The 20,295-nt window shown below is 49.3% G+C and overlaps 1 protein-coding gene across 2 annotated transcripts; it reads right to left on the bottom strand.

Moving 5' to 3' along the window:
- Window positions 1–20: 20 nt before the first annotated feature.
- Window positions 21–18,602, bottom strand: DHX16 (DEAH-box helicase 16). 2 transcript variants are annotated; one of them, XM_064380623.1, is made up of 20 exons: window positions 18,203–18,602; window positions 16,407–16,654; window positions 16,160–16,322; window positions 15,777–15,833; window positions 10,822–11,076; window positions 10,396–10,599; window positions 10,126–10,317; window positions 9,131–9,241; window positions 8,864–8,979; window positions 6,899–7,109; window positions 6,603–6,701; window positions 6,342–6,494; window positions 3,833–3,973; window positions 3,481–3,643; window positions 3,273–3,391; window positions 3,080–3,147; window positions 2,267–2,429; window positions 2,009–2,170; window positions 1,558–1,731; window positions 21–251 (listed from the first exon to the last, which is right to left on the bottom strand). In XM_064380623.1, the coding sequence occupies exons 1-20, from the start codon at window positions 18,407–18,409 to the stop codon at window positions 123–125; spliced, it is 3,135 nt and encodes a 1,044-aa protein (XP_064236693.1). In that variant the 5' UTR covers window positions 18,410–18,602; the 3' UTR covers window positions 21–122. The 2 variants fall into 2 exon arrangements, with proteins under 2 accessions (XP_064236693.1, XP_064236694.1); XM_064380624.1 differs by lacking the exons at window positions 8,864–8,979; window positions 9,131–9,241; window positions 10,126–10,317; ... (4 more) ...; window positions 16,407–16,654; window positions 18,203–18,602 and adding an exon at window positions 7,751–7,980.
- Between the last annotated feature and the right edge of the window lie 1,693 nt (window positions 18,603–20,295).

Raw genomic sequence — 20,295 nt, 5'->3', positions numbered from 1 at the left:
GAATTTCTCTGAATCCCAAATGTTCCCACAAGCTTTATTCCAAAAATAATTTTATTTAATAGATATTAAATAATGTATAGAAGGAAAAGGAGCTGGTGTCAGGTTCTGTTCCTGTCCTTCTCTCACCCTAGCTCTTCTCGTGTCTTGCCTATTTTTTTGGGCATTTTCTTAGCATGGGGATCTTCTAGCTCCTTGGCCTTATAATAATGGGGAGCCACCTCCAGAAGCCAACTGCTCTCAATCTCCAGCACCTAGAAGGAGAGAGAAAAGAGCAATAGAGTTCTCTTCTTTCCAACCTAGATCCTTTTTTATTGTTATTTTTTTTTTTTCTAAATTGAAAGGGTTGGCCAGGCGCACTGGCTCATGCCTGTAATCCCAACACTTTAGGAGGCCGAGGCAGGCAGATAACAAGGTCAAGAGTTTGAGACCAGCCTGGCCAACATAGTGAAACACTGTCTTTAAAAAAATACAAAAAATTAGCTGGGTGTGATGGTGGGCACCTGTAATCCCAGCTACTCGGGAGGCTGAGGCGGGAGAATCACTTGGATCTGGGAGGTGGAGGCTGCAGTGAGCCTAGATCACATCATTGCACTCCTACCTGGGTGACAGTGTTGCTCTGTTGCCCAGGCTGGACTGCAGTGGCTCACTGCAGCCTCGACCTCCCTGGCTCAAAGCAATCCTGCCTCAGCCTCTCAAGTAGCTGAGACTACAGGCATGAATCACAGTGCCCCATTAATTTTTTGTAGAGATGGGGTCTCACTATGTTGTCTGGGCTGATCTTAGCCTCCCAAAGTGCTGGGATGGCTTACAAAAATGAGCCACCATGCCCAGCCCCAGCCTAGATCCTTATGTGTGTGGCGGAAAGTTATCTTTCCCCTTTGACTACAGGGCTAGAGGTAAAGGTGCCTGGCTCTATTATTATATACCCAAAGGGCAGATACACCTCTATATGTTATTCAAGATACCAAATAAGCTATTCCTAAGAAAAGTCTGGAACATAAAGACTATAAGTACACTCCATGAAACCAGAGACTCTGCTTTGTTCATTAGAGCCCAGCACCTATACAGTAGCCATTCAAATATTTATTGAATGAATGTATAGTTCTCAGATCTTGGAAGATGCTTACACCTGTAAGGAAGGATGTCAGCCAGGCACCGTGGCTCATGCTTGTAATCCCAGCACTTTGGGAGGCCGAGGCGGGTGTTTGAGACCAGCCTGGCCAACATGGTGAAACCCCATCTCTACTAAAAATACAAAAAATTAGCTGGGCATGGTGGCTTATGCCTGTAATCCCAGCTACTGGGAGGCTGAGGCACGAGAATCACTTGAACCCAGGAGGAAGAGGTTGCAGTGAGCCAAGATCACACCACTGCACACCAGCCTGAGCAACATAGTGAGACGCTGTCTCAAACAAAACAAAAAACAAAAGGATGTCTTTCATTTTACCCTACCTCCCTATTTTTGTACCAGGCCGAGCAACCTGAACCTGGGTTCTTAGCTTGCCAGGACACCTCTCTACAGTCTCCATCTGCATGGGCACAGGATGTTCTCCTCACCTGTCTCATGAACTCTTTGGTGGTCAAGACAAGTTCATGGTAGAGCAGCCAGCGTGGCTGTTGCTCAAAGAGGGAGGAGTTGGGATGAATGAAGACCGTCTGCTGCTGTTTCACTGTGCGGTAGCCGCTCCGAGTCAACCGTGCCGTGTGGTAAAAGTAACCAGCAGTGATGGCCTAAGGGGAAGGCAGTAAAGAAAATCAATGGAAAAGGCAGATATCTGGGGACCCTAAGTGCTCACTACCTTTTTAGTTCAAGCTTTGGGAAAACTAGCGAGGTAGGGAAGGCATGAAGAATCCCCCAGGAATGAACCTTCAGTGGTCTGGGAAAGAAAGCCCTGGGAAGACACATGGTACATAAGGGGAAGAGGGCATGTCCTCAGGCTGGAGGAGCTGCTGCATGACCCCAGGAAGGTACTGTGGGTAGAAGGCAGTAGGCAAAAGAAATGCTGACCTTGCGTACACGGATATAGTCCCCCTGGCAGGAACTGAGACCAACTTCCACACGTTCCAAGAGCCCTTCCAGCTGTTCCCGCACATCTCGGGCTCGGCGCATTGATCTGAACTGTATAAAGTTCTCATAGCACCACTGGGAAGAGTAACCACTCTCAGCCCACTGGGAAGAGGGTTAAAAAGAAAGGAGAGGTAGTTAAGTATACAGCAAGACTAAAGTCCCCCCATGTCTCTTTCCCACTCACCCAAGCCCAGTGACCTGTGTGTAAACGTTTAGCAGAACCAGGTGGTCACCACCAGGAAGGAAGAAGTTGACACGGGCATTGTCAGCATGGACAACCTTGTCCTTTGGCCGGTAGAAGATGGAGTTGTTGACAGACAGCATGGCAGCCACGGTCAGGATCTCCTCTGAACAGCTGTACCTGGGACAGGAAGGGGAAAGCATGAGTTCAAAGCAAGACACATAAGCACAGATATGGTGGAGGGGGAAGTGATCGCTGTGTGATGGATGTTTCCTCATGTGGGGAAGGCCAGCTGGCATAATGGTTACAAAGCAGCCAGCAGATAGATTCTGGCAGCAGCTTGGGGGTCAAGGAGGTAGGAGCATAGATGAAACACAGTCACAAGGGAGGGACATCCATGAAGGCAGGAGCAGAAAACACTGGGGACTTCTGAGGCTTCTGCAGGAAGTGTGCATTCACTATGTGCATTCGGAAGAGATCTCTGACAGCAGAGGAATGGCATTTAAAGGTGGTCCCTCCACAGCTACATCTAAATGTTCTAGTTTGAAACCTTGGGAATGAGTAAGTTCCAAAACCAGCCCTCATTCAATAACCCTCCCAGATGGAAAATCTACTTTCGTTCATGACCCAGAATTTTCTGTCAGTCAGTCTTGCCCATTTAATATAATCAAGGACAGGATCAAGTGTCTTACCCTTGTGGGCCTCAAAAGGGGGCATTCAGAGTTATCTAATAATTTATTATTTATTAAATAATAATATGAAGAGAAAAAGACAAAGAGACAAAGAAGACCCCAGAGACAGAGGAGGCCTGGGTGGAGAGGAGGGCTTACTTCTCAGAGGCCAAGATCATTTTGGACAGCATGGGGTCCACCGGCAGCTCTGCCATCTTTCGACCAGACTAAGGAGAGGAGAGAGAGAGTTGAGCCCGGTCCTCCCTCAGGATTCCCTCCATTGCTATAGGGGTCCCTGGAGCCATCCTGACCCTTATCATCCTGCCCCCACCCATGCTGCCCCCCAACTCACTGTGGTGAGCTCCCCAAGGTGGTTGAGGGCTCCCAGGGCGTACAGCTGCTCCAAAGCCAGCAGCAGTGTCTCATATGGTGGAGCATCCAGGAAATCAAAGTGCATTAGGTCATGGATCCCTAGAGAGAGGTGGGACGGATGGAACAGAGTCCCTTCAAAGGACCATGACTCCAGCCCACCTCCCCGTTCTCTCAGGTAGCCCAGTCACCTAAGCTCTTGAGTAGCAACACGACATTGCCCAAGCTGGTCCTCTGGATCTCAGGCACTGTGGTTTCCTCAAGCTCGTGCTGATAGGCCCAGGCGGTATATAGGCGGAAGCACTTCCCTGCAGCCACCCGACCTGCCCTGCCAGCTCGCTGATTAGCTGAGGCCTGGAAAGAAAGGAGAGCAGGCTAGCTGACAATTTGGTCGGGGAAAAGAAAAAGTATTTATGCAAGAAATTTAGATGGATGTAAACTGCTCATCCCCATTCGCTAAGAAGCCCCCACCCTGCTTCTGGAGTTGGACCTTCCCTGTGGACCAATTCTACCTCCCTGACCCCCATGAATCCCCAGGCTGACCTTGCTGCAGGGTGTGACAGTAAGCGATTCCATTCCTGTGCGGGGGTTGTAGCTCTTCTGCTTACAGAACCCTGGATCCAGCACATAAATGATGCCCTCAATGGTAAGTGATGTCTCAGCAATGTTTGTTGCCACAACCACCTGAGTGAGAGGATATGGGGTCACCCAGCTACCCTGCCCACCTTGTTACCCAGAAAAAGTCATCTTGGAAAGTTAGGAGTAGTGAAGCAGTTGCGGTAAGGGGCAGGAGTTGAGGGAATTAGTATCCAAGGTCAAGAGCAAGGGACAAGGACAGAAGACAGGGGAGAGGGAAATGGGGGCTGGGAGTCAGCAGGGGCACAAGGAGGAAAGAAAATGGAGAAGAGGATTTAGGGTGTTAATTTTTTCAGAAGGGGAATGGGAGCGTTCAAATTCCTGCCCCATCTTCCCCACCACCGCTTCCATCTTCACACACTTCCTGTAAGAGCCTTCTAACACGTCTCCCTGTTTCTACTCCCAGCCTGTCAATGGGATCCAGGATGGTCCTTTTAATATATAAACATGTCACATCACTCCCCATCCTTCAGTGGTTTCCTATCCTACTCTACAATTCAATCCAAGCCCCTTAAAAGCCTGGATCACCTACCCCGGCTGCCTTTCTGACCTCATCTGCTAGCACTCCATCCCCTCCCTCACTCCTCCTGCACACTGCTTTGCTCTGCCCACGTACGTGCACTCCTCACTGGATCATTTCATTTGCATCAGCTGTTCCCTCTGTCTGTGGCACTTTTCTCCCAAATATCAGTCTGGCTCCTCCCTTACCTGGTTTGGTCTCTATTCCACTTTCCCTTTACTGAAGGGCCTTCCCTACACCCCAAGGCAAATATCTTCATGCCAGTCCTCACCCCCACCTCTCAGAGTCAAGTTCCATCCTGCTATGCTGCCTTGTATCTCTTCACAGCACTGGCCACAAATTGACATTATGTATTTATGCATCCACTGTTTCCCCAATAGACTGCAAGTACAAACTTGTTAGGCTAGGGCCTTTGTTTTATGCATCACTGTATCAACTCCTGTGTATCTGGCACAACACAAAAAGAACTCAATTAAATATTTGTTGAATAAAAGTTACATCTCTGCTCAAAATCCTTTGATTGCTACTAAGCTGTCTAAAGTCCAAACTTCTCTGGATGTGGTGGCTCATGCCTATAATCTCAGCACTTTGGGAGGCCAAGGTGGGCAGATGACTTGAGGCCAATAGTTCAAGACCAGCCTGGCCAACATGGCGAAACCCCATCTCTACTAAAAATTAGCTGGTTGTTGGCTGGGCATGGTGGTTTACACCTGTAATCCCAGCACTTTGGGAGGCCAAGGTGAGCGGATCACCTGAGGTCAGGAGTTTGAGACCAGCCAGGCCAACATGGCAAAACCCCATCTCTACTAAAAATACAAAAAATTAGCGGGGCATGGTGGCACACACCTGTACTCCCAGCTACTTGGGAGGCTGAGGCAGGACAATTGCTTGAACCTGGGAGACAGAGGTTGTAGTGAGCCGAGGTCATGTCACTGTACTCCGGCCTGGGCGATAGAGCCAGACTCCATCTCAAAAAAAAAAAATTAGCTGGATGTGGTGGTACACACCCATAATCCCAGCTACTTGGGAGGCTGAGGCACAAGAATCATTTGAGCCTGGGAGGCAGAGGCTGCAGTGAGCCAAGATCTTGCCATTGCACTCCAGCCTGGGTGACAGAGCAAGACTCTGTCTCAAAACAGTAAATAAATAAATGAAGTCCAAGCTCTCCTGTCATCAAAGGCCCTCCCTAATCTTAGCCCCAAATTGTTTTTAGCCTTGTCTCCTACTCCCGTACTGCTTGAACCTCCCACTAAGCCTACTAGCTCACATTTTGACCTCAAATGCACCTTGGGCCTTCCACTGATAACTTCTCAGCCATTTTTCTTTTTTGAGACAGAGTCTCACTCTGTCGCCCAGGCTGGAATGCAGAGGCAAAATCTCGGCTCACTGCAACCTCCGCCTCCCAGGCTCAAGCGATTCTCCTGCCTCAGCCTCCCAAGTAGCTGGGATTACAGGCACCCTCTACCACACCTGGCTAATTTTTGTATTTTTAGTTGAGACAGGGTTTCACCATGTTGGCCAGGCTGGTTTAGAACTACTGACCTCAAGTGATCTACCTGCCTTGGCCTCCCAAAGTGCTGGGATTACAGACGTGAGCTACTGCACCCAACCTCAGCCATTTCTCTTAAAGGTCCATATCAAATCCCACCTCCTGGCCCATCAAGGACTTCCTATCTCCACTGAATCTACTGTGCTTACTTTCCAGACCACATATTTGGCTCTCTCTTGGTTCATACGGTATTTCTCCTCTCTCTTCAGCCCCAGGGGTGAGAGACTGGCTCCTCAGCTGTGTCTGCAGCAGTGCCCAGGACTCCCCTTGCATGGGGCAGGCACACACCTTTTCCACTACTGTTGTGTGAAGTGTAGGTGTGAAGAGTGTGGGTTTCTCCAACTGACCTTTCGTGCCCCAGGTGGTGTGGGCTGGAAGATACGGGCCTGCATGTCAGAGGGCAGGTTGGCATAAATGGGCAGCACCAGGAGCTCCCGGATTTTGGAGCCTAGGCGGCGGCAGCGATCCTGGAGCATCTCACAGGCAGCCTCAATCTCTTCCTGGATAGAGAGTGGGGAGAGCAGCAAGGGTCCCAGGGTCACAGACCAACATGCCAGCCTTGTCCTCCCCTGGGATACATCACCCCCTCTCCCAACCATGTCAGGCACCTGTCCTGTCAGGAACACCAGGATATCCCCAGGGGGCTGGGTCACATGGATCTGCAACACAGATACGACACAAGCTTCCAAGTAGTCAGCTTCTGGAGCCTGGAGAGCAGAAAGAGATGAGGTCACAGGAGGGCCACCTGCTTAGGCAAATCGTTCCTCTCCTCCCAACTCAACATACGCTTCATCCTAGTTCCCCTTTGGACTTTCCATTCCACCTTTCCCTCCTTGGGATAACCTCCTCCAAAGGCCCCAGCTTTTCTGCCACAGACTTAAGCCCATCTTCCCTGAGGGGGCACCTTGGTGTAGAAGATGTCCACAGGAAACCTGCGTCCGGGGATTCGAAACACAGGGGCGTCATCAAAGAAGGTGGAGAAACGGGCAGTGTCCAACGTAGCTGAAGCCACCAGGACCTTGAGCTCAGGTCGGAAGCGAGCAACATCCTTGATCAATCCAAAGAGAATGTCTGTGTGTAGGGTCCGTTCGTGTGCCTCATCCACCATCACCACGCTGAAGAGGGAATAGGGGAGCAATGAGGGAGGATTGAGGGAGGGGGCTCTAAGGAGAAGCCAGCCATCCCAGTTACGTAAGACCAACAGAAAATCAGAGAAGGCACAGCCCCATGATCTGCAACCTATCCCAGCCTCAGCAGACAACAGGAGCCAAGATGTAGAGGCTGCACGCTGACCCAGGACAAGTCAGACGAGCCCTCTAGTTCAGTCAAGAGTCTGCTTAGACTCAGCAGCTGCTCTTACTAGAAAATGTGTAAGGATATGTTTTAAAGGAAAAAAAAAAAAGTGGAGGGCAGGGTCCCTTCCAATAAGAGTGGGCCACCAAGGCTGGCTGGGGATAATAGACCAGAGCTGCTGCGATTCAAACAGCCCAGAAGCTCCTGGTGTCCTGTGGAACAATTGCCTCTGGCATCCTTCCTGGCTCTGTTTCTTCTTTTGGAAAGAGGAGCAAGTTAAGCCTTTCAACCCCAACTCTCAGAGGAGTCTGCACATTCCTTGGTTTCCCCCTAACTCAGTTAAGCACATGACACCTTCTTTCTCTTTGTTTTATTCTTTGGCTTTTCTGGGTGGCAGCCAAATCCCAGGAACTCATTCCCATCTTCCCCTACCCATCTCCCCGACCTTAACTCTGTGCCTAACCCTAATTGTGATGGTGAAGTCCCCAGCCATTCCACAAAGCAGACTGGCTCGATGGGCAAAAACATCTGCATCAGACACTCTTGCACTGGCTGGCTCTCCATGGGTTCTCAGAGATTTTTTGCAAGGGATATGAAGTATCAAGTTCTTTTTTTTTTTTTTTTTTTTTTTTTTAAGATGGGGTTTCATCATGATGGGGCCAGGCTGGTCTTGAACTGCTGACCTCAGGTGATCCACCCACCTCGGCCTCCCAAAGTGCTAGGATTACAGGCTTGAGCCACCGCGCCCGGCCGAAGTATCAAGTTCTATCTGTCCAATTGCTCCACTGTGATCTTCCAGGGCCAGAAATTCACAGCCTCTGAAGAGTTGAAAAGGCACATATTGTTCAGCTGGCCTGACCCCACCCCCATCTCATTCATGAATCCCTTTTCCCCCTCAACACATGCTAAACCAACCCTTGGTTGGCCATTTCCAGCACTAAGAGCTCATTATTCACAGACCAAGCTACCCAAAACTTGTATGGAGAGCCAAGCCCCAGGGTCCAACCACTCTGACAAGCCCTAAAATCTCTGAGGGTTACTCAGCCATTCTGGTATGGAGCTGGAATCTGTCTCCCTGTAACCTCCCCATGGTTCCTAGCTATGTCCTGTAGGGCCACATAAAAAAAAGTCTGATCCTTCCTCCCATGTAACAGTTTTCACATATTTAGAGGGAACCAGGATGCTTCCCCTGTTTCTCCCTGAGTTGAGCATCCCAAGTGTTTTCAAATGTTCTTCGCACAGCATTTTAAGTCTCTGCAGCAATGTTCTTCTATTCTGATTGTTTTCTAAACCCTGGAGATGAGCAGGGAAGGAAAAAGAGGTTTCTCTACAATCTCTTCTATCCTACAGCCCCATCTCCGTGGTACCTGGAGGTCAGTTCAAGGACCATTTGAACCATAAAAGTTCGAGAACTGGTGGATTAATCAGAAGACAATGGCTGAATTGGCTAGGTGGGAAAGAAGGAGAGAAAGGCCAGAGATTAGAGATCCAGGAAAGCACTGAGTGGGAGGGAGGCGGCAGAACGTGAGGAAGAGAGTGTGGGCTCTCTCACGGGAGATGAGGGCCCTGTACGTACCTGTAACTTGCAAGGTCAGGCTCAGAGAGGAACTCCCGGAGAAGCATCCCATCTGTCATGTAGCGGAGGACAGTTCGCTCTGATGTGCAGTCCTCAAAGCGGATGCTGTAGCCAACCTGGTCAAGGCAATCATTAGCAACCAAGTATGGGCTGGTGCACCCTGAAAGGAACTTGGGGAAAGGTGAAGTGGGACAGCACCAAGACTTCTGTGGGGACCTGAGGGCAGTGTAGACTGAGTCACAGATCCCAGTTCCCTAGAAATCTCACCTCATTCCCAAGCTTCACGCCCATCTCCCGGGCCACTCGGGCGGCCACACTCATGGCGGCCACTCTCCGGGGTTGGGTGCAGGCAATCTTCATACCCTTCTTTGTATAACCCTGAATGATAAGGAAGAAAGAAGAGGTTTGCCCTTTGCTAAATATGTCCCCTGGGACCACGTACAACTCAGAGAAAGCTGTAAAAAGCCAGGCAGGAGAAAAGGAGAAAAAGACAGATGCTGAAAACCAGAAAAGAAGGGCAAATAGATAGGATGACAGACCTAGGGCCTTCAAAGAGGGTCCTCACTCAGCTCTGGGTAATTAAGCTCATGGCTCTGCTGGACTTGAGCAGAAAAAGAACAGATTAGCTGAGGCAGACCCAGCTAACATAAAAAAAACAGGAAGGCGGCTGGGCGTGGTGGCTCATGCCTGTGGTCCCACCACTTTGGGAGGCCGAGGTGGCCAGATCACCTGAGGTCAAGTTTGAGACCAGCCTGGCCAACATGGCAAAACCCTGTCTCTACTAAAAAATTAGCCAGGTGTGGTGGTGCAAGCCTGTAATCCCAGGTACTCGGAAGGCTGAGGCAGAATGGCTTGAATCTAGGAGTCAGAGGTTGCAGTAAGCCGAGACTGCGCCACTGCACTCCAGCCTGGGTGACAGAGCAAGACTCCGTCTCCAAAAAAACCAAACAAACAAAAAGGCAAGAAAATAGTCCATTAAATCCTTGTCTTTTGGCCAGGCCGGAGTACAGGGAGGTCAACATTTACACACACGTCCCACTCCACTTATCCACCTACTTGTCCGTCCAACGTGAATGAACTGAATGCAGGAAGCAAGAACAGAAGTGTGAAAAGGGTATAGTCTTTATTCTCAAGAATTTCACAATTTAGTGGAAAAGATGGGTTAAATGTCTACTAACAATATAATGTAAAAGGGGCTCTGACAAGGAATGAGGACATCAATGCCTGGTGCCCTGGCAAGCTGAAGGGTGAGATGACTATACCTCCTCAAAGAGATACTGTGGGATCTGGGTGGTCTTCCCTGAGCCTGTCTCGCCTTCAATGATGAGGACTTGGTGATTAGCAATAGCAGCCAGGAGCTCCTCTCGAAACGGGAACACCGGGAGGCTGCGGCGGACAGCCTGGATGGACTCTTTCTGCTGGGCCTGAGTTGAAGCAGGTGGAGGTGATGGATCCTAAGGAAAGAGAAGGAGGCGTGAGCTAAATAGCTCGCTTCAGGTCCTCCTCAGAATGTCTCCCAGCTCCCCTCTTACCTCATCACCCTGGAGCTGAGTGGCCCGCACAAACTCAATGGTCTCCTCCTCCTCCAGCACTAGTTGATACTTGGGCTCCTGAGAGGCAGCATCTCGGGCCCCAAACTTCAGGGATGCTGCCCCAAGCCGAGCCTCCTCCCAGCGCCGCTGCTCCTCCCCAGGGGCTCCTGATTCCTCCTCCACTAGATCCACAGCTCGAGCTGGCTATGGAGAGAGGGGATATGTGAAGCCTTGAAAACAGGCTGTCCTCTTTGCCCAGCCCCCTCCTCCCGTTACTACCCCCACCCACTGCCCACTTGCTTTGCCTTGCCCACTGGGAAAGGCAAGGCAAGAAAGGGGCTGGCCCAGATGTTGCCCAATCCCCTAAAGCCTTCCCCACAATTTGTCTTGGGAACGAAGACTGAAGCAGACACCACTTCACCTTACCTGTCCTCGGGTTTCCTTGGGCATGTGGTAGCGGTTGGTGGCCTCCAGCTTCTCCTGCTCCCCAGCTGCCCGGTACTCCCGGGCGAGATCCCGTACTCGTCGCTTATATTTGAGCTCCCGCCGCTCATGCCGGCTCAGCTCTACATCCCCAAAAAGGAACTCCTCATCAGCCAGCTCTGCCTCTAGGTCCTCAAGCTTCTCTCGCTCCCGCTTAGCCAGGTACTCTCGGCGAGATTTCTTCCGCAGCTCAGGGACCTGAGTTGGGAAAGGACAGTCAAATCTCTAACAGGGAAAAATGCCCTGACAGGCAGGCATGACAACCTAAGGATGCACCCTCCACCCTACCTCTGCAATGTACCCCCAGAACAGTGACAGGCCTAAATCTGGGCCTCTCTGGATGCTACATGCTGACCCCACACTCTACCTTCCTGCAATGGAATACAGCTGGAAAGTCCTCTTGGGCAGCATTACCATCTTTGTCAATATAGAAATATTAGGGCAGTCTGTATATCTCATATTTCACTCTAATCATTTTATTCAAATTAGTGTAAAGGGGGAAAATAAAAGGCTAATCCAGTATTTAGAAGCACAGGACTCGAACTGAAACTAAACAAAGATGGAAACCAGTGGGGGTGGCAACGGGAGGCAATCTTCAGCCCCAGTTCGATGTTCCTTGGTTTTAAACTGAATGACTGTAGTTTGGAGAAGGGAGAAAAACTGATTATAAAAAGTTAGGACTACAGCATCAGTGTTTCTGTAAGGCAAATGTAATCAGGGATGTTTGGCTCTCTGGTACTCTCCCTGCCATGCTATATGTCACTTAGCTTCGATACATTTACCTTTAATACAGACTTTTCAGGACACATTATAGATGACAGCAGAAAACTGGCAATATCTATAAGGCCCTTTCCCACTCTAACCAGGAGTCCTACCATGATAACATCATCTTCCCTGTGATCACAACTTCCTCTATTGTAGGGTCAAAGCCCCTCTGGTGGCAAGGCGTGGTGGCTCATGCTTGTAATTCCAGAACTTTGAGAGGCCAAGGTGGGTGGATCACTTGAGGTCAGGAGTTCAAGACCAGCCTGGCCAACATGGTGAACCTGTCTCTACTAAAAATACAAAAATTAGCCGGCATGGCAGTGGGCACCTGTAATCCCAGCTACTCGGGAGGCTGAGGCAGGAGAATCGGTTGAACCCAGGAGGTGGAGGTTGCAGTAAGCTTAGATCACGCCATTGCGCTCCAGCCTGGGTGACAAGAACAAAACTCTGTCTTAAAAAATAAGCCCCTCAGGCCAGGTGTGGTGGCGCACGCCTGTAATCCCAGCCCTTTGGGAGGACAAGGTGGGTGAATCACGAGGTCAGGAGTTCAAGACCAGCCTGGTCAAGATGGTGAAACCCCGTTTCTACCAAAAATAAAAAAAATTAGCCAGGCATGGTGGCACACGCCTGTAATCCCAGCAACTCAAGAGGCTGAGGCAGAAAATTGCTTAAACCCGGGAGGTGAAGGTTGCAGTGAGCTGAGATCATACCACTGCACTCCAGCCTGGGTGACAGAGCGAGATTCCATCTCAAAATAAATAAATAAATAAATAAAAATAAGCCCTTCTGCTGCTCTACCATTAAAGGGCCTGGTTCTATTTAGTTGCTTGGCTTTTCTTGTTTGTTTTGTAAAGGCTTAAAATGCAGTTTATGATCATGACCTAATCTAAGTACCACAATCAAATATTCCTTCAATGGAAGAGGCAGATTTTTTTTTAATATGGGCAAAAAAATCAGAGCAATTTAAGCCTCAAAAAGAATAATGATGTGAGATTATAAAATACTGAAAAATAAAAATTCATGAGTCCAATGTGATGATACACACAAACAAAAAACAAGGGGAAAAAAAAACCTGTCACTAGTGAAATGACTGTTTGACACCAAACTCTTTACTCTAAAAATTGGTATTTAAAAGCAAACAAACATTTACTCTGCTTTTTATTTTTTTATTTTTTTTTTTGAGACAGTCTTGTTCTGTCGCAGTGGTGCAATCTCAGCACTGCAGCCTCCACCTCCCAGGTTCAAGTGATTCTCCTGCCTCAGCCTCTTGAGTAGCTGGGACTACAGGCGTGTGCCACCATACCGGCTAATTTATGTATTTTTAGTAGAGATGGGGTTTCACCATGTTGGCCAGGATGATCTCGATCTCTTGACCTCGTGATCTGCCTGCCTCGGCCTCCCAAAGTGCTGGGATTACAGGCGTGAACCACCACGCCTGGCCCACCCTGCTTTTTAAGAAGGAATTGTAGGCCAGGTGCGGTGGCTAGCGCCTGTAATCCAAGCAGTTTGGGAGGCTGAGGCAGGTGACCTTCATGAGGTCAGAAGTTTGAGAACAGCCTGGCCAATATGGTGAACGCTGTCTCTACTAAAAATACAAAAATTATCTGGGCGTGGTAGCGCACGCTTGTAGTCCCAGCTACTTGGGAGACTAAGGCAATCACTTGAATCCAGGAGGTGGAGGTTGCAGTGAGCCGAGATTGCACCACTGAACTCCTGCCTGGGCAAGACTCCGTCTCAAAAAAAAAAAAACAGGAGGAATTGTAGCTTGTTTCTAGTTGTTGAGGAAAAGCTCTTCTTTATATACAAATTCTAGCCAACACATATAACAGGAACAACAGAATCCAAAAAACCCCAACAAAATGACGTGTTTACAAAAGGATGAGCAGTGGCTGGTAAAATCATTAGATGAAAGGCTGCTGGTAGAAAGGATATCAATACTAACGGATACACAACTGGATAGTATGTCCCCGTGATACGACATAATATGAAGTGCACACCACCACCCAAGAAGTATTCCTGCCACAACTGTTTAATCTGAGTGTACACAAGCTTTAGATCCAATTCCTGCTTTAAAGAAAGCACAGGGCAGAGAAGTACTTAACACCACAAGATAAGGATCAGAGAAATCCAAAATTCAGGACACTGCAAGGTGAGACAGAAAGAAACAAACTTAAAATCTAATAACCAAATGCAATGTTTGAACCTTGACTACATTCTTGTTAGGAAAAATCAGTTATTAAAGTTATTTTGAGAGTAATGAGGGAATCTTCTATTGTAGAGAGATCTTAATAGACACATAAGAATGGCTGTTCAACTTCCTGGCTGTGACAAAAGCATTCTGGTTCTAGAGGACATTGTCTTTATCCTTAGAAGGAACACACTGATGTACTTAGAGATAAAATGCCACAAGGTCTAAGATTCTTTTAATGGGTCTGAAAAGAAAAAACATACCACATTTACGTAGACAATGCAAACACTACACATAGTACTAGTCATTTTTCTGTCTGAATAGTGTGTATCAGTATTCTTCATTCTAGTCTTTTTTTTTTTTTTTTTTTTGGCGACGGAGTCTCACTCTGTAGCCAGGCTGGAGTGCGATGGCGCGATCTTGGCTCACTGCAACCTCTGCATCCTGGGTTCAAGTGATTCTCCTGCTTCAGTCTCCCGAGTGGCCAGGACCACAGGAACATGCTACCATGCCCAGCTAATTTTTGTATTTTTTAGTAGACATGGGGTTTCACCATGTTGGCCAGAATGGTCTGGATCTCTTAACCTCGTGATCCGCCTGCCTCGGTCTCCCAAAAGTGCTGTGATTACAGGGCATGAGCCACCACGCCCAGCCTGTTCTACTTTTTCAACTTTCCTATGTGCCTAAAAATTTTTGTAATTGAAAAAGAAAAATTAAGGCCGGGTGCAGTGGCTCACACCTATAATCCCACCACTTTGGGAGGCTGAGGCAGGTGGATCACCTGAGGTCAGGAGTTTGAGACCAGCCTGGCCAACATGGTGAAATCCTGTCTCTACTAAAAATACAAAATTAGCCAGGCGAGGTGGCTCATGCCTGTAATCCCAGCTACCTGGGAGGCAGAGGCAGGAGAATCACTTGAACACGGGAGGCGGAGGTTCAGTGAGCTGAGAGCACAACACCGCACTCCAGCCTGGGCAACAAGAGTGAAACTCCAACTCAAATAAATAAATAAATAAATAAATTTTAAAAAAACAAAAAGAAAAGGGCTGGAAGCAGTGGCTCTCCCCTGTAATCCCAGCACTTTGGGAGGCCAAGGCGGGCGATCACAAGGTGAAGCGATCAAGCCATCCTGGCCAACATGGTGAAACCTCATCTCTACTAAAAATACAAAAATTAGCTGGGCGTGGTGGCATGCACCTGTAATCCCAGCTACTCGGGAGGCTGAGGCAGGAGAATCACTTGAACCTGGGAGGCGGAGGTGGCAGTGAACCGAGATCACACTGCTGCATTCTGGCCTGGCGACAGAGCAAGAATCCATCTCAAAATAAAATAAAATAAAATAAAGAACTCCAAGAGTATCAAAATTCTACTGACCTTACTTGACAAGACTAGGCCTTTGAAAAACAGCCTACCCTACCTAGGCTCACACCATAAAAAGTCCAGTTCATGAATTACAAGGGCTCTGTCCTTGTCCAGTGAGAAGACAAATCCACATAAGGGGTGCAGAAATTAGGTGGTGGGAAGGTACTTGAAGATGGTGTGCCTAAGCTGAATGGTCAGCACATCCCCATACAGTGGGACTGCTGCCTCACCCTCCAGCAACCTTCTTGACAACATTCCAGCTGCCTCACATCTCATTAGGACTCAGGAATAGGGAAAGCTCACAATTTCATTCACTAATACACAGTATATTTCATCCTAAAGAGTCAAGGAGGACTTATGGTAGCCTCCTTTCCCTTACAACTTAAGAGGGTTCCTTCCCTCAACAACCTAAGTCTGTCCTCAGCTGGTTCCTGTCAGCCAAGCCCCTCCTCTAGAGAACCGACCACCCTATCAGCCTCCACCCCATGCTTGCTCTGTATCCTCTCTCCTTATACCTGACCACTCTATCAGAAAGTCTTTCCTTTTGTCTTTTGATCTTGGCTCCCCGGGCCCTGGGACTCACCATGGCCTTCCGGTCTTCCTCGGCCATCTTGAGGCGCTTCTGAGCCTCTTCATAAGCCTAGAAGAAGAAACCAAGAATGGAGGGATGTGAGGCCAAAGAGCCCCCCACACTGACAGCCACTCCCCTCTAGAATCACAAGGATCATTCAGACATACCCGAACACAAAAAAAGTCACCTCTCAGTGAGGAATCTCTATGATTGCAGGTAGAGCAGAGAGTTGCCTTAGGAAGCCACAGGATGCACAGGGCTTCTCTCACCAGAGTGAACATCTCTCTAGAGACAGCCCCTTGTCTTCCCAGAGATCACTATCTCTGCAATCACAACCAACCTCAGATTTCACCCACAGATCCTGGGGATTGACAGAATGTGCGGTTCCTATTCACCTTCTTGTCTGACCGCTCCAGGACATTTCGAGTCCGATCCTTGTCCCGCTGTCGAACCCGCTCAGCAAAGGCATCACGCTCCTCCAGGTCCTGAAGGCGCTCCCGCTCTGTCCGTTCCCACTCATCCTCTGACTCTGGCTTCTCTGTCTGCTGTTTACTGCCCCTGCAGCCCAGCCAAGGGGATTTAATAAGGGCATCGTGAACACTTCCACCCGCCCCATCCTCTCTCGGCCTGCTTCTGACTTACCCTGTTTTCTTATTCCCCTTCTCAGAAGCCTCTTCCTCCTCTTCTTCCTCCTCTTCCTCACGCTTCTTCCTGAGATGTTTCCTCTTTTTACGCTTCTTCTGGAGGCTGCTCCCAGCCCTACTCACAGTCTCCTCACTGCTCTCTTCACTGTCTTCCAGCAACCTATAAGATCGGTTCTTCTCCAGCAGGGCTCGGGCCTCCCGCTCTGCTGCCCTAGCTGGCTTTTCTACCACTGCCTTTCGAGGTACCTATCAGTAGAGGGGAAGATAATGAGGTCTGAGCAACTCCTGATCTCTGCCCTCCCACTTAGCTCTGTTCCTAATTTAAGCAATTACTTAGTCTTAAACCCGCTAACCAGTCTTCATTCTCTTTCTTCCTCATGGCTTCACCCCATGTTCATCAACCTGAATGGGGCCCACAGCTTTTTTTTTTTTTTTTACTTAGTCTTAAACCCGCTAACCAGTCTTCATTCTCTTTCTTCCTCATGGCTTCACCCCATGTTCATCAACCTGAATGGGGCCCACAGCTTTTTTTTTTTTTTGAGACAGGGTTTCACTCTGCTCCTCTTGGGCTCAAGTGATCCTCCCACCTCAGCCTCCTAAGTAGCTGGAAACACAGGTGCACGCTACTATGCCCAGCTAATTTTTAAATTTTTTTTTTTTTTGAGACGGAGTTTCGCTCTTGTTACCCAGGCTGGAGTGCAATGGCGCGATCTCGGCTCACCGCAACCTCCGCCTCCTGGGTTCGGGCAATTCTCCTGCCTTGCCTCAGTCTCCTGAGTAGCGGGGATTACAGGCACGCGCCACCATGCCCAGCTAATTTTTTTGTATTTTTTAGTAGAGACGGGGTTTCACCATGTTGACCAGGATGGTCTCGATCTCTTGACCTCGTGATCCACCCGCCTCGGGCTCCCAAAGTGCTGGGATTACAGGCGTGAGCCACCGCGCCCGGCCCTAATTTTTAAATTTTTAGTAGGAACAAGGTTTCACCATGTTGCCCAGGCTGGTCTCCAACTCCTGACTCAAGTGATCCTCCTGCCTCAGCCTCCCGGAGTGCTGGGATTACAGGTGTGAGCCACTGCACCTGGCCCCTTCTGTTAATTGACTGAAAGGAAGTTCAGAAGTTGAGGGGGGCCAAGCATGGTGGTGCACGCACGCCTGTAATCCCAGCACTTTTGGGGGCTGAGGAGGACTGCTTGAGCTGAGGAGTTAGAGACCAGCCTGTGCAACAAAGCAAGACCTCGTCTCTTTAAAAAAAAAAAAAAAAAAAATGAAAGATATTAGCCGGGGGTGGTGGTGCGCGCCCAGAGTCCCAGCTACTGGGGAGGATTTGGTGGGAGGGTCACTTCAGCCAGGGAGGTCGACCCTGTAGTGAGCCGTCGACTCACTGGATGGTACGACAGCACTCCAGCCTACGCGACGGGGCGAGCGAGGCCTTGTCTTTAAAAAAAAAAAGAAAGAAAAAAAAGAAAAGAAAAAAATCCAGAAATTAAGATTCCCTACTGAATTGCAATCTGCGTTTTAACAAGGGCCCTAGATGCATGTTAGAATTCGAGAAACACCTTTCTATTGCGTTTAACCCGACACACCTCTTTCAGTCTTCTCCACTAAGCTGGGCGTCCAGCAGCTCAACGGAAGGGAATAAATGCTTGTAAACTGAGCTTACTTAACCTCTCGGAAAAGGAATAAATGCTTGTGAACTGAGCTTACTTAACTTCTCGATGGACCGTTAGGCCAGCCTCACCAGAACAAATCACAGGGCCCCTCCCCTGCTCCACTCCCCACCCATGACGGCACCTTGTTCCAGAGTCTCAGGGCGAAGTCTCGGGCCGGACCACTGAGGTCCAAGGTATCAGTGTCTCGTAGGCGCTGCACGAACTCCTCAGCCGAGGTGCAGCGCTGCGCGGTACCGATCAGGAACTGGGCGACGTGCCGCTCACTTAGCCCCAGCACCGAGTGCAGCTCGTCCTGAACCCAACGCTCCAGCCCCGCCGGCGTCGCCATGGCGACCCACGCTCCCTGCTCTCGGCCCTGAAGCCTCCGGCAGGCTCGCTGACGACTAGGCCGGTCGGAGGTCTGGAGCCCTTGACTGGAGCCTCAGTTTCGCAAGGCAGCTAACTTGAGACGCCTAGGATCAGTTTCCGACATCCCAAACCCATCTTCCCTTACCGCGGAGACCGGAAGGGGCTGCACTTTTTCGGCCTCTAAGCACTACGGTGGCCGAGCGAGTTCAAACCTCGCGGAACTGTACCTGAGGTTGCGGGGTAATTCTTTTTTCTTCATTTCCGCCTCTATTCAGTTTCTCTGACGCCCCCTGATGGTCAGTCCGTGAGTGCGCCGCTCACGCATTCCTTCGAGAAGTGAAATTAATTTAATGGGCTCCTAATGTGTGCTTATTGTTTTCCGTTGCTGGGGATACAACAAAGAACAAATCAGGCCGGGCGCGGTGGCTCACGCCTATAATCCCAGCACTTTGGGAGGCCAAGGCGGGTGGATCACGAGGTCAAGAGATTAAGACTGTCCTGGTCGGCCGGGCGCGGTGGCTCAAGCCTGTAATCCCAGCACTTTGGGAGGCCGAGGCGGGTGGATCACGAGGTCAAGAGATCGAGACCATCCTGGTCAACATGGTGAAACCCCGTCTCTACTAAAAATACAAAAAATTAGCTGGGCGTGGTGGCGCGTGCCTGTAATCCCAGCTACTCAGGAGGCTGAGGCAGGAGAATTGCCTGAACCCAGGAGGCGGAGGTTGCGGTGAGCCGAGATCATGCCATTGCACTCCAGCCTGGGTAACAAGAGTGAAACTCTGTCTCAAAAAAAAAAAAAAAAAAAAAAAAAAAAAAAAGACTGTCCTGGTCAACAAGGTGAAACCCCATCTCTACTAAAAATACAAAAATTAGCTGGGCATGGTGGTGCGCGCCTGTAGTCCCAGCTACTCGGGAGGCTGAGGCAGGAGAATTGCTTGAACCCAGGAGGCGGAGGTTGCAGTGAGCTGAGATCGTGCCATTGCACTCCAGTCTGGGTGACAACAGCAAAACTCCGTCTCAAAAAAAGAACAAATCAAAAATTCCTTACCGAATTTACATTTCGCAGTGGGGGAGAGACAGGATACATAATAAATAAATAAAGTATGGAAGTTTTATAGAGCCAAAAACTGTACAAAGTAAGGGGGGAACCGAGATTCTATTTCAAATTGTTAGATCGGGTCCATGTTCATAAAATATATTAGCAGTGTTGGCCGGGCGCCGTGGCTCACGCCTGTAATCCCAGAACTTTGGAAGGCCAAGGCGGGAGGATCACCCGAGGTGAGGAATTCAAGGCCAGCCTGGCCAAGATGACGAAACCCTGTCCCTACTGAAAATACAAAAATTACCTGGCCAGGCCAGGTGTAATCTCTGGCTCACGTCTGTAATCTCAGCACTTTGGGAGTCCGAGGCGAGAGGATCACCTGAGGTCAGGAGTTCGAGACCAGCCTGATCCAACATGATGAAACTCCGTCTCTACTAAAAATACAAAAAATTAGCTGGGTGTGGTAGTGGGCGCCTGTAATCCCAGCTACTCAGGAGGTTGAGGCAGGAGAATCGCTTGAACCGGGGAGGCAGAGGTTGCAGTGAGCCGAGATAGCGCCACTGCACTCCAGCCTGGACAGAAGAGTGAGACTCCATCTCGAATTAAAAAAAAAAATACAAAAATTAGCCAGGGGTGGTGACATGCACCTATAGTCCCAGCTACTCAGGAGGCTGAGGCAGGAGAATCGTTTCAACCTGGGAGGCAGAGGTTTCAGTGAGCCGAGATGGTGCCACTGCACTCTAGCCTGGGAGATAGAGCAAGACTCTGTCTCAAAAAAAAAAAAAAGAAAAAAAAAAAGAAGCCAGGCATGATGGCACATACCC

This window comes from Aotus nancymaae, unplaced genomic scaffold (assembly GCF_030222135.1).
Source record: "Aotus nancymaae isolate 86718 unplaced genomic scaffold, 86718_ANA_hifiasm-v0.15.2.pri h1tg000027l, whole genome shotgun sequence".
Classification (NCBI taxonomy): Eukaryota; Metazoa; Chordata; class Mammalia; order Primates; family Aotidae; genus Aotus; species Aotus nancymaae.
The sequence above is the reverse complement of the archived record's forward strand: the minus strand, read 5'-3'. Positions and strand labels throughout refer to the sequence as shown.

Coding starts and splice junctions, on each gene's coding strand:
- DHX16 (XM_064380623.1), bottom strand. CDS start 18,409: ATGGCGACGCCGGCGGGGCTGGAGCGTTGGGTTCAGGACGAGCTGCAC. Junction 10,318..10,395: donor CTCAGCTCCAGGGTGATGAG/GTAAGAGGGGAG, acceptor CTCTTTCCTTAG/GATCCATCACCTCCACCTGC. Junction 6,495..6,602: donor TGGTGTTCCTGACAGGACAG/GTGCCTGACATG, acceptor CTCTCTATCCAG/GAAGAGATTGAGGCTGCCTG.